General features: G+C 33.5%; 1 protein-coding gene across 1 annotated transcript in view; it reads left to right on the forward strand.

Moving 5' to 3' along the window:
- Positions 1-13,752, forward strand: part of DACH1 (dachshund family transcription factor 1) — a 397,183-nt gene that overhangs the window by 260,154 nt on the left and 123,277 nt on the right. Inside the window, 1 exon segment of the mRNA XM_032496887.1 lies at positions 13,101-13,273. Coding sequence (XP_032352778.1) covers positions 13,101-13,273 — 173 coding nt within the window.

Below are 13,752 nucleotides of genomic sequence, written 5' to 3' on the forward strand. Positions count from 1 at the left end.
TTTTGTGTCTATTTTGTATTAAAACATTCTATGATTCAAGTATATACAGAAAAATAAATTGTATGTTGTGTAGTGAATTTTAAATATATATATTATTCCTTGGCTTTTATACCATAATATTCTTGGGATTTGGTTCTCTTTAGGTGAATATATGTTGATATTTTAAAAATAATTTGTTTTCTATTTCTATTTTTTTCTATTTGATATGCCTGCTGGTTCCTTCCCCTTCCTTTTATTGATTTATTTTTAAATGGAGGTGCTGGGGACTGAACCCAGGACCTCCTGCATGCTAAACACTCATTCTACCACTGAGCTATATCCTCCCCCTTCCTCTTTTTTTCCTGAGGTTTTCAATATGTAGTATTAACTTGACTTTCAGATAAACAGAATAGGAAAACTTTTTCAAAGCCAGAATTTAAACATATGTTAATATTAACCTCAGTAAATGCACATAATGGAGTGATTTTTCAAAAATTAATATTTTCACATTTAGTGGATATTTGACACATTTGAAAATTAAACCTTCTATTCTTAAATTCTTAATACTTTAAAAAAATTATTAGATTTAGAATAGATAACAATGTACAAATATACCAAAATTTCCGCCATAGTATTTACACACTCATGCCATTAAAAAAACAAATCATTTTTGTATTTTTGTTCATTGGTGTGTCCCAACATAATTAGAATTTTGTGAAAATGTTTCAAATATACAATAAGGTGCAAAACATACTACAGAGGTTTCTCTGGGAAAAGCAGCTCTTTATAGGAAACCCTTAGAACAAAATTTCAAAATTTACCAAAAAGGAAAAACAGTTTCTGTACAGACCGTTTAAACTAAAGGAAGTTCTTCAGTATTTAATTTGTTTGGAAAAATTATGTTTAGCCTTCTAACTGACGTCTTAACTAGTTATTTTTATATAAAGTATTTCCATTAAGAGCAACATTTAGCAAGGTGTATTTGCCCACACGTTAGGCCAGGAACATTTAAAGGAGAGCATCTGGGACCGTGGACTGTGTCCCTAACATTCCCTGTGAATGATGTGAAAGAATGTACATGATGGAACAGACAGAAGTAGAAGAGGTGCAGAATTTTATCATTGGAGGAGATACTGAAATTGACAGATTTTTGTGATCACAAGGAAAGAAACAGATTATAATTTTTTTTTATTACAGAGAGTATTTTTTACAATTAGATAGTTATTGATCAACAATTAAGGAGTCTCCTGAAGATAATTATTTTTAATAGGTAGAGTTCTTCTTACACTGAAAATATTTAAAATACAATGGCTTTATTACAGATAAAGATAATTTGGATAGACATTACTTTTATAAGTTCAAGATTTTTAAAAAGTGCTGTTTCTCTATTTGAGCATTTTAGAAAAGATGGCAATTTCATAACTCATCATTTATCTTTGAACAAGACATGTGTCTTTTGAATATTGATGCCAGGAAAAATTATGGAAGAAAAGAAAAATAATGAATATGACTTATTTATCCAAATACCACTCTGTGTGGGTGTGGCTTTTAAAATTAACATAAAACTTGTGTTTAACACTTAATTCTGACAACTGAATCAGTAGTTCATTAGGTTGGCTGCATTCTCTCATATTTTTCATTGGTCGCATTAAACTAGATAGTTTTTAAAATAAAAAAAAATAAAGATGTTTAAATTTTACTTTATATTGACCTAAGAGTTTTGATACTGTCAGAAATTCAATCCTCATTTCAAAACACAGTTTCTAACTGTTTTTCTTATTCTAATGCATATAGTCATGCCAGTCTAAAAACACATCCTGTATCCTTTTATTCTAAGGGTAAAAGGGGGTCCTTATATTTAATTCCTGAATTGGAATTAAATTTTGAAATAAAATTGCCCATTTTACTGCTAATCTTTCTAAGTTTTTGTTTTTCCTGTTGCCAGCAACTGAAATTTTAGTGGTCATTTTGACCTTGAAAACCTCCTGCCATGTCTACCCATGAAAAACTGATGAAAAGTGCTTTAAATAGTATGTCTTCACTATATATAATAGAAGCTATAGAAAGAATGATTTGGTTTCATATAAACAGTAGCTTTCAACAGGCCTGCCATCTGCACGTAATCCACCACTATAATATAATATTATTTCAGTGGTCCTTCAAATGTGCTGAGTTCTTTGTGACATGTAGTGCCTTGATTTTAAGCTGCCTCTCTCCATAATGTTCTTAAGGGGGGACCTTGTAATTACTGGAATATAATTATTTGTCATTCTACAAATTGGACTAATGGCACCTTTTCAAACTATACTTAGTTGTGTCTGGTTTTTTTGGCCTCTGTTTAGGCTATCTACCTAAATCGTAGTTAGGATTCTTTAATATTTAAATCAATCATCATGTTCTACATTTATTCATTCAGTATTAATTGAAGGCCCAAGACCTGTCAGGCATCCATGTTGATTATTTTATTTAAAAGAATATTATAACTTACAAGTCAGTGGAGATACTTGAATATCATAAAAATGCATTCATACCATTTTGTGCTGAGAATTTATTGTAGGAGTCATATACCAATTTTTGCTTATTCCTGCTCAGTTTCTTAGGATTATTACTGTCTTTTTAATCATCCAGCCTGGCTTGTTTGGGACTTATTCTGTGGCTTACAGTAGAAATACACTTTTAGTAGAAAAACCTTTATACTTGTATACTCTCTTCAAGCATCATGGGCTTAATCTCCGGCCTACAAGTTAAAGACATCCAGATCTTCCTCACTGCACATCTGCTGTCCTTCCAGACTTCAGTGTCATATTTCTAATGCTCGTTGTCAATGTCATTTGACTGTTTCTGAAATATCTCACATTCAACAAGTTCCCAATTGAATAGATTTTTATTCATCATTAAACTGCTCTTCCTCATAAAGGTGATTAAAAGCTTGTATTGTGAGTTCAGAATTCCAAGACCTAAATCCTGGGGCAAAGTAAATCTACCTTAATTAAATTAATGTTCATCTATCTCAGGCATTCTAAAGTTCATTGAAATAGTACATACAAAAGCTTAACATAACACCTGACACACTGAAAGTAGACAATACGTATTAGGTGTCATCACCACCACCATCATCATTATTTCATCATTAATAATATTGTTACTGAGTCCCAACAGGTACTCTTCCCTGACTGTCGAACAAATTGAGAGATGAGTTACTGGGACAAGGAATAGTGACTTTAATCAGAAAGCCAGCAGACATAGAAAATGGTGGACTAGTGTCCCAAAGAACCATCTTACCTGAGTTAAAATTCAGGCTTTTATATTGAAAGAGATGGGAGTGTTATGGTTGTTAGAAACATCTTAGTGCTGGAATCCTTTGTTCTTCTAGCTAATCATGTAGGTCAGGTCACAATGTTCCTATAAACTGCCAACAAGACAAATGTTATCTTCTACTCTGCAACTTTTTATCTTAATATTAATGGACCTTTAACGGTCAGAGCCTTGAGAATGGGCTATCATGTATATTTCAGCTATAGGCAACATTCTTTGATAAAAGGTGCAGAGTCAGCATGACTGAGCACAGGCAACAGAACAGAAAGGTTAGAGCTAAAGGAATAGATTCAATATGGAGTCAGTTTTTTTTTTTTCTTTTCTGTTACAATATCACAATATACCCAGTTGTTAACTAGATACTGAAGTTATCTTTCACATTTTACTCTCTTCATCTCCATTTGTAGCCAAATGATTACCAAATTCTATGAAGTTAATTTCCAAAATAGCAAACATATTTTGTATTCTTCATCTTCTTTATCATTTTTTCCAGTCAAAAGATAAAATTAGGTGCATATATGCTGTATCTGTGTATCTCTTTTTCCCATTATTAGCTACTCAAGACCAGGCTATGGCCTATCATTTTTGAATGCCACATTGAAGTTTACTATGTGTAGATGTAAGAATTGATCTGGATTTGCAACTCTCAACTCAAGGCCTGACTGAGAGTTCATCCTATTTTGTTAAAAACTGAGGATACAATGATGAACAAAAGAGACATAGGCCTGATCGTATGGTGCTTACATTAAGATAAGAAATGTTGAGTCTTTTCCTTAATAACAGTGGGAAACAATTGAAGTCCTTAAGCAAGAGGTGACAATGTAAGATTTGTACTTAAAAGAAATGGTGGTCCTTAAATCTGATTACAGCAGCACATAGAGAGACAGAGTAGAGATAAATTACATAGATTAAATCAACAGGACAGGAAAAGGAAGTGAACACTGGGGGAACAGTGAAAAAGGAGGGGAGAAAAATGATTCCTGGAGTTTTGGCTTATACAGCTAGCTGGTGATGTCATTCTTTGAGGCTAAGCAGGTTTGAGGAAAAGATAATTTAACACTTAGACCCATACAAATCAGAAATATCAAGATAACTCCCATGAGTCTGCTATGTTACCTATAAGAATTTTATGCTTTTTGGAAAATTCAACAGCAATTTTGGCTCAAGTGAGATTTTTTCAGTTTGAACGTAAGTAATTTAAAGTTGAAGTGTTATGTAAAACACTGGAAGTTAAAACTAATTTCAACTGACCATAAGCAACACTTACACATGAACACAAAGTTGTTAATATTATATACCATGGCATTGAGTATTCTACTAACAGTATAGAAAGTATGTTAACTTGAAATTTTATTTGATGTAATTGTAAATCTATAGGGACATTACAATATATTTAGAGAGAAGGATTTCTAGTTCATTTGTTTGCCTAATGGAAAAATAATTTGATGAGTTAAAATGGGAAAAGGTAGAAACTCACTGACTTTGACAATGAGAAAGGTTAAAAGATTCAGTTAAACTAACATGACTACATTTTACCAAACTGCTTTATTTTGAAAAATGTTACTTATGTTTTAGATTGGAAAGCTTAAATATGTTTCTAGGATTGTTATTTCTACAGTGTCCATAGTAGTATTATACTTTAGCTTTGGAATTTAACCAATCTGTTGCAATGTCATAATTTCCACTTAGTAGAAACATTTGGCTCTTACTTGCAAACATCCATATCAACAGGACACTCAAGTATTTAGTCAGTACAATTAATCTGGCTACTATTTATTTACATATACTGAGTCCTATGGAACTATTTACCAGTCAGAGTCTGCATTTGTTAAGTTTTTTTTGTCTTGTTTGGAGGATCTGTTTACCTGGTCAACACTTAGAACATGGTGCAAATGAGTCCAAAGCAAGCAACAGCATCCAAAAGCAAAGTGTCTTCTGATATAATTATCTCTGTCTTCTCCACATTAAGTATTTAACCTTTTCTCTTTATAGTAATAGCCCTCCTTTTGTTTTAAGTTGCATCAAAACCTTCTGGAATTTTGTATGAAGTAAGGGAAAATACATAAACTATTCTATTATTTATCTAACAATTCATTTTAATAACTTTCATGAGTTCAAAATCAAAGTTATTTAAAATGAAAACTATTGTCTGTTTTAAGTTTCCTAATGCTGTTTCAGCTTTCCATGTTTCCTCAAAAATTCTCAGCATAATTGTTTTTAAATAATGTCTGCCTATTCTTTAAGGGTCCATTTATGTATTCCATCTGATGTTAATGAATTGAGCTTACGCTCTGATTTTACAATTTGTTTCATGTTCTTGCTAGTTCAATAATCATTAGCCAGGATAAATAATATTCAAGCAAAACTGAAAAATAAACAGTTCTGATATCCAGTCTGATATCCAAAGTGTGCCACTTTGATCTGTGGGTTAACTTAAACACTACTTTCAACAACATTGTGGAGTATGGAAGGTGATAGAAGGATCTCAATTTGGTGAAATTTAGCTCATATTGTAATTCTGATGAGTCCAAGGACAATAACAGCACCAGTATTATATTACCAAGGACACCAATATTGTATTACCACCATTACATAGAAAATACAATGTATCGAAATAGCTCTACATTCAAAAGAAAACATCACAGGTAAAATAGAAGCTTCCTTGCATGGGAAGAGTTTTAAATTTCTAATTAACAAGTATGTCATACCCAGAGTTAGGCTTAGTTATTGGTAGATAGCTAAAGACAATGTAATTATTTCTGGAAAAGGAGTATGTTTTTCTAAATGACTCATTTATTGGTAGCAGGATAGTTAGAATTCAAGAGAATATTATTCTTTCTCTCTAAGAGAAAAATAGTGCTTCCAAATCAAACACGGTATGTGTGCAAATATAAATTTTAGACTCCGGAAAGGGCCTCCTGAGTGGGCATTATTCTGCAATACAATTAGTTGATGTTTGTGCTATTTTCTTTGCTACACCACTGTACTTTAAATTGTGCCCCAATTAATTGTACTCTTTACAGATTGCTTCTTCCTCATTTTAAAATACAGCAATTTCATAAAGTTGAACCAAAACACCAGAAGATTTCAGTGTTTATATTTGCTAAAGTAGATCATTGAGCTTAAGATCGTTATCCATAAAAAGATTTAAAAGATTACATTGCAGTAATTCATGAGAAGACTGTTTCTCCTATTTGGGCAAAATACCAGTATTACTGCTGACATTTTATATCTCATTTTTTATTAGGGTGAAATTTATCCTTTAAAAGACAGTAGTATGTATGTTCTCACCAACATCTGAAGTAACAGCTGAACATCTGTAGCATCTGAGACTAGTATTTGCTGTTACTCAGTAGTCTTGATTCCGTTGTTACGATGGTGTTGACATCCTTGTCAGTGGTCTCCAGTGGTCTGGAGCGCATGCCCACTCTTACCATCATTTTCATTGTAAACGAATCTTGACAATGTCAGGTTCCCGTCACAGTCTATCAGTGTCACTCACTAAGCTGTGGTGTGACCGTTAGTCCCTTTGAGATTTGCCTCTTTTATCAGGGTCAGCTTGTGGGAAAATCTGAACAATAGTTACATGTTAACTAGGTATAAAAGATAATATTTAAATATGCTTTTACTGTTTAAATAGATAGTATTTTAAGAGGCATTTCTGTTTTACAGATCATTTTAACTTTGTGTTTGATTATTTCACATGCATTCTATCCAAAATTTATAAAATATACGGTGGCCTTCTCTTTTGGAACTTATTACTTATTAGATATATTTAGTATTCACTAATAAATATAACTATTTGGGCTAGGATTTTTAATTAGTGCCACTGATATACATACCCAAAGTATTTTTTAAAAAGAGAACCAGTAATAATATCCTAACCTAAAACATCTCTCATTTCCTTTCCTACCTAAAAATTGTGTTCCAAAAAATGAAACAGTCTTCTTTTTTTAAAAAATTTATTTGTTTATTGTTTTTGAGGGAGGACGTAATTAGGTTCATTTATTTATTTATTCATTTATTGTTATTATTTTCAATGGAAACACTGGGGATTGAGCCTAGGACCTTGTGCGTGCTAACCACGCACTCTGCCACTGAGCTATAGCCTACCTGCTCCCAAATGAAGTGATCTTCTTTATTAATGATTATCTCCACATTTAATCATTCTTTATTTTTTTAATTCATGGCAGTCTTTTTTCCTTGAACCTCTGTCTCAATTGGTAAAGTTTTTGTTGATTTGTGAGATATCTCAAATCTTGAGCAGCAGTATTTTTTAGACTAAATGAAAGTATGTATGTATTTATTTTTTCTTTTTTCAGTTTTATTATGTAGAATTATTACAGTTTGACTACACGTATACATTATATTACATGTAAATACATATATAGAATATACTGCACATATGAGCATTCATATTTCTTTCCCTTTGAGTTTTTTTACAAGAACCAATTACTAACATTCCATTTATATTATAGTCATATTTGTGGTTGGTTCTATTGAACATGCTATGTAACAAGATACTACATAGAAATTTTCCTGTGGTTCCACACAAGAACAAAGGGGACCAAATACTCTTCATTAAAAAAAAGTAAAAACCAGTTAGTACTTATGAACCAGCCTTGCTATCTTAACTCTCATACCAGATTCCACAGACACCCTCCTCCTCCATTTAGAAGAGGGCATGACCACCCCAGGGAGAGGGGATTTGAAGAAAACATTGTAGTGAAAAGACAGCACTTAATGGAGGGAACCGTGGCTTAGTGATTCCTTTTTGAGAGTCCTTCCTCACCACCAAGTGAAGGGAAGGGAGTTTCAAGAGCATTTCTCAAGGATCACAGATGTTTCCACCTCGTTTCATGGCTGGATGTCTGCTGTGGTGTGCACTCCTGCTTTGTCTTCTGTACAGGTTTGGGCAGGGGGATAAGGAATTGAGGAGAGGTGGCAAGACAGAGATAGAGGGCTTGGACATCATCAGAACAAAAGGACCCACACCTGGAGAAGGGCCTTAGTACCGCGAGACCAGGGCAGTTCAGAGATTGGAGAAGAGCAGTAAGTTACAGGAGATTTCCACTGTCAGGGACTTGTGCAGTTAGGAGGTTCCCCTGGAAGACCCCCTTTCCATGATCAGACATTGCGTAGCAGGGGATACATAGCATTTAGGCACCTGACAGGTGGAAGATGTCAGTGGCCAATAGGCGTAGCCATAGAGGTGACGATGCGGGAGGACTTGAGCAAGAACCAGTTGGGCCAGGAGACCTTTATCCTCCTACCCAGGAGAAGAGAGAAGGTGGATGGATGAGAAGCTGACCAACCCCTCTGTCTTCCAGCTACCTAGGCTCTAGGGCTGGGGAGGGCTGATGCGGATGAGGATGCAGAGAGCAGTGTTAACTAGAATGGATTTGTTTGTGCTCAAAATCTACCCAAGGTTGTTAAGGGGCAGAAAAGGGAGCCTTGACAAAGCATATCTGAAGGTAGTCATTAGGGGGAAAATTAAACCAGTTCATATTTGTAACTCATCAGTTCTGACTCTTTGATAATCTGGTTACCCTTAGAGGAGAGATGGCTTCAAAATTTAAGGGTTCATCCCTGAAGAACGTTTCTCTGTTTCAAACCTGATCCATCATAAAATAGTATCATAAAATACCATAAAAATATAAAATGGTATGGATACGAAACAATATTCTGATCTCAGAAAAGGACTGAGAGAGTGCATCAAGCTATTTACTTTTTCAGAATGTATAACTGTGTCTTAATGTTGGGGTTGGGAGGGTGTAAGCAGGGAATCTCCCATACCTATCCCTTAGGAATTTGAATTTCGGTGACACTCAGCCTTAAAATCACCTTGCTTGTCCCTGGAGAATACACATCTTGAACAGGAAAGGAAAACTAAACGCACACAGTTACTTTTTTGTATATAAGTGCCATATATTCGCATACGTAATAACAGATATAGTCTTAATATCAGTATAATTAGGCAGGGTAAATACATTGTTTCAGATTATATAAATGTGTAATTAATAGCTTTTAGCTAGAGACAAAATTGGTAATCAAGGGTTAATTTCAGTTTTTCCTCTTGCATTCATGTACCTGGGCAGCTGCAAGACTATGTCAATTCTCAACCCACCAAAATCATGCATTAGGAGCTGGCCTTCATGATGCTTATGGTTTCGTGACTTAATTTCATCGCATAACAGCTGCCTGTGTGTTCTGCTGTCTGTCACAATCCAGATTCACTTCCACTGTGTGAGCAGGTGTCTAGCCTGAGATTGTTCCAATGCATCTTGACTGTGTTGAGAACTAGGTATGGGAGATCCTCTCTCCCTTTAATCTCTCCCCTCAACACATCAAAATATGAGTTTAGAGTTTAAATAATCAAACAGCTGGATGTACTGAGTCTTTCCATGAGCTCATGACCATTTTCCTTGGGTCAAAACCACTTTATATATTTATCAAATTTCTGAGTTTTTGCCTACATGCCTCCACCTTCTATATATATATATATATATTCTTTGAAGATGCTAAGGCTAGATCAAGTTGGCCTTTCTACTCCACTGTAAAATCAAAGAAATGGTGGGATTCTACAAGAATGGAAGAAGAGAAAAGAATTAGTTCTTTTCTGTTCCTGTCTAACTCCCCTTACCAAATGTTATATATGGAATCTTCTGCTGTCTCCTGCAGTCATAAAAGTAAAAGTTAATCTTCAAGGTGTAGAGGTATATGCCTGTTTGTGTGTAGCCTCATACATATATCCTGGCTTATATCACTAAATATATTGGCTTAAACCAGAGCACTTGAAATTGTATACTTAATAACTAAGAGCATGTCTTGTTCTGAAGTGGCCTATTTTCAATTCTTATTTGTTCATGCTAATAGAGGAGAAGGATGTTATAAATTATGCAAAAATCACTTACAGCTGACTTGGTTATATATTGTATATTTTTCATCAGACTTCGTTTCTTAATTGTTTGCTCTATTTATTACCCAAATGAGCTAACATCATGAGTATTTAACAAATGATGATTGGCGGAGATGGCTAGGAGCATTTTGTGTAGTGGGAAAATCCAGTCTAGTGTTATAAACTTTCTTTGGAAAATTCATATGTAGATGATTGCTATTTACCTTTACACAAAGGGCTGATACCCTGAGATCCAAAAGAGACGTAGAAATAGGTAATATTTTGTCTATAATCTGTTATGAGTATGATTTAATCAGATTTTTAACTTAATATTTTACACATTGATAATGTGAAAAATATAATTGTAAGTGCTTCTCTACTGATTTGAAAGTGAAATTAAAATATATTCAGAAAATGGCTTTTTCCCATTTATTAACTGGCAATCAAGTTATAAATGAAAGAAGAAATTAGTTCAATTGAATAGAGAAACAAAAGTAGATAATAAGTATAAAAAGAACTCAAACTGAATCCCAAATAATGAATGTGAATATTTTTCTCTACTCCATTAGTAGTTTATTAACCTCAAAAATGCAATCTACTATGAATATGTAATCCTTACATTACTTGGCTATTTTAAATGAAATAGAACATAAAGAGGAAATGATTTATTATTTGTAAATTTCTGATACAGTTCCCATATTCAAACATCATTTATTCCAAAGTGTTATTTCTATATCCAAATAGTCAGGAACTATGCCTTAACTATTGTTTTAGCTGATAACATAAAAAGTAAATTTATAATGAAAAACTTTGCACATACTTTGATAAAGGCAATATAAAATGAAGATGTTTAAAATGTTATATCACTGAATATTTTCCTGACATCATATGTTCAAACATTTATATGTTTAAAACTTTTGCATGTTTGACTAGGACCTTGGTATAAAGTGTCAAAAAAGTAATAAGTAGACAATTAAGGTGTATAAATTTGTCAATACAAAAGTGAACTTTTATATCACAGTGTTGGAGCACATTGGAGAAATTTCTGTTATATGAGCCATTTCTCTGTGAAGCCATAAACTTTTTTTTTTTTTTTTTTTTTTTTTTTAGCCAAAAGCTGTCATGGTTTCTTGTAAAATAATAAAGATATCCATTTTAATTGATTCTTTTCATTGTTTAATAAAATTGCTTTGTTTGATTGCTAAAGAATTTGAATTGAGTTTTCATTACCCACTTCTGAACAATTTACTCTAAGATCCAGACAGTATTGAGCTAATGAGTTTGAATTTATATTGAACCTTAACTGTCTTCATGAAGTAAATGGAAAAAAATCATGGCAGTAACTAAGTATTCTTCATTAAAAACTATGTCGTAGAGGTTTTACAATGAGGCTTTTAATAGAGCTAAAGCATTTAATTTGGAGTTTTACCAACTTCACTGTTTCTAAGCATATTATATAAAAATAGGGTTTCTTTTGCTTTTTTTAAGAAATGAAAACTCATAAACTGACAAGGATATTACAGAAATTTTCTTTCAAGTGGATAGTTTGTATATTCAAGAAATTTAGTTAAGCAATAAATTAATGCTAATTTAATCTGAGAACATGCCTAAATAGAAATAATGTATTAAAACCTTCCAAGGAGTATCCTATTAAAGTATTTCAAGATCTATTTAAATCAAAGACATGGCCGCCAATATTGAAATGCACACCCCCCAAAGGTACTGTTCTGACTTTGACACTGGGATTGCCACAGTCACAAACTGAAGTTTCTCTGTAGTTGAAAACAGTAGATGTATTTATCAATGCACACACATTTAACATATTGCAGTGATCTTTGGGTTCTCTGTAATACATCTAATCAAGTTGGGTGTTGAATGATTCCATTTTCAGAATCTGCTGTGGAATTAAGTTAGCTCTGAATGGTGACTTTAACTCTGAATGGTGACTAGGATACCATTTATATAAGGATAACTTTCCATTCTGTATAACTATCAGGCTGCTTCAGTTCCAAGAAGTAATTAATTCTCCAGGTATATAATGTAAGCCATTTTATATTAAGTTGATTAATCAAGCAGGATTAGACTCCACAAATAGGCTACCTGTTGTAGAAATGTTATCCCCCCCCAAATTGAGAACATATTTAAGAAATAGAAAAACAAAAAGAAAATATGGTTTAGGGAAAATTACTTACTTGAGTTTATTTCCCAAGAAATCATTTAGCCAATCTCCAAATGTGATATGCTTTTTAAAACCTCATTTCAAATTAGTTATTAGAAGATTTGGAATAATATGGTATCCAAATAATTTATATTCATTCCCCACAGGCAGCTGTGATGGTTCTTGGGATGAGGAAACACTGTTCCTTACCCCAGGGATCTCAGGCTTCTGGTACCCATCCCCGCAAGCCTGGAGCACGTAGCCTTCCAGTTAGTCACCCTCTCCATCATCTTCGGCAGAACCACCTTTTGCCAAATGGTATGATGGCATTTTTTAGCACTAAAAATGATAGTTGCAAAGAAAAAATTGAATGATCGGATTGTAAAATATAGGACACATTAGAGAGATAGACTACATTTCGGTAACTAATCATGATAAAGAAAACTCTAGCATATTAAACAAGAAAAGTATAGCAAAGAACTGACCTTTTGTGTGAAACACGTGAAGAGTGGTGAGTGATAAAACATGACACCAAACTGGTTAGCTTTAACCCTAATTTCCCTGAGTGGTAAGTGGGTATGGTTGCATACAAAGAGGACAAGTATTTTTCCTTTGACTGTCGATTACAACATTTTTAAATGCTTCAATTGTCAATGATTTACGTTCTTAACCATTTTAATTAGTGATATATACCATGTTTCATCATTTTATTTGAATAGAGAAATGATGATATATGTGTATCTTTTATAGGACTGGAACTTCCTTTTATGATGATGCCGCACCCTCTAATTCCTGTCAGCCTACCTCCAGCATCTGTCACCATGGCAATGAGCCAGATGAACCATCTCAGCACCATTGCAAATATGGCGGCAGCAGCACAAGTTCAGAGTCCCCCATCCAGAGTTGAGACATCTGTTATTAAGGTAATTGTTTAATTACATGATTGACTTGGATTAAGCCAAAATCATCTTAAGCCACTGTCACTCAATCCTTTTTTCTTATTCCACAAGTAATTCTAATTCCAAAGAGCTAAGTGACAGAAAATAGATTATGAGAAAAGTCACTTGTAGTAATTAGAACCAGGGGTACGATATTTAGACAGGCTAGGCTAACTTTAAATTTTCTGTTTGTACTAGGGAAGAGATGAGCATAGGTTATTAAATGATGTATTTCAAATTGTGTGTGTGCTTATATGCCTGGTTGTGTTTGTGTGCATGGGTCTGTATGCATGGTGTTTTAAGGCTTTAGTTTGGAAAATGGTATCTGACTCGTTTTCAGAAGACTAGAAGGGTTAAATTATGATCCTGCCACTTAACTAGCTGTGTCATCTTGGGTATGTAACTCAATCTTTCTGATTATTTCTACATCTAAAAAAAGGGCAATATAGTGTGGATATAAAAAG

This window comes from Camelus ferus, chromosome 14 (genome assembly GCF_009834535.1).
Source record: "Camelus ferus isolate YT-003-E chromosome 14, BCGSAC_Cfer_1.0, whole genome shotgun sequence".
Classification (NCBI taxonomy): domain Eukaryota; kingdom Metazoa; phylum Chordata; class Mammalia; order Artiodactyla; family Camelidae; genus Camelus; species Camelus ferus.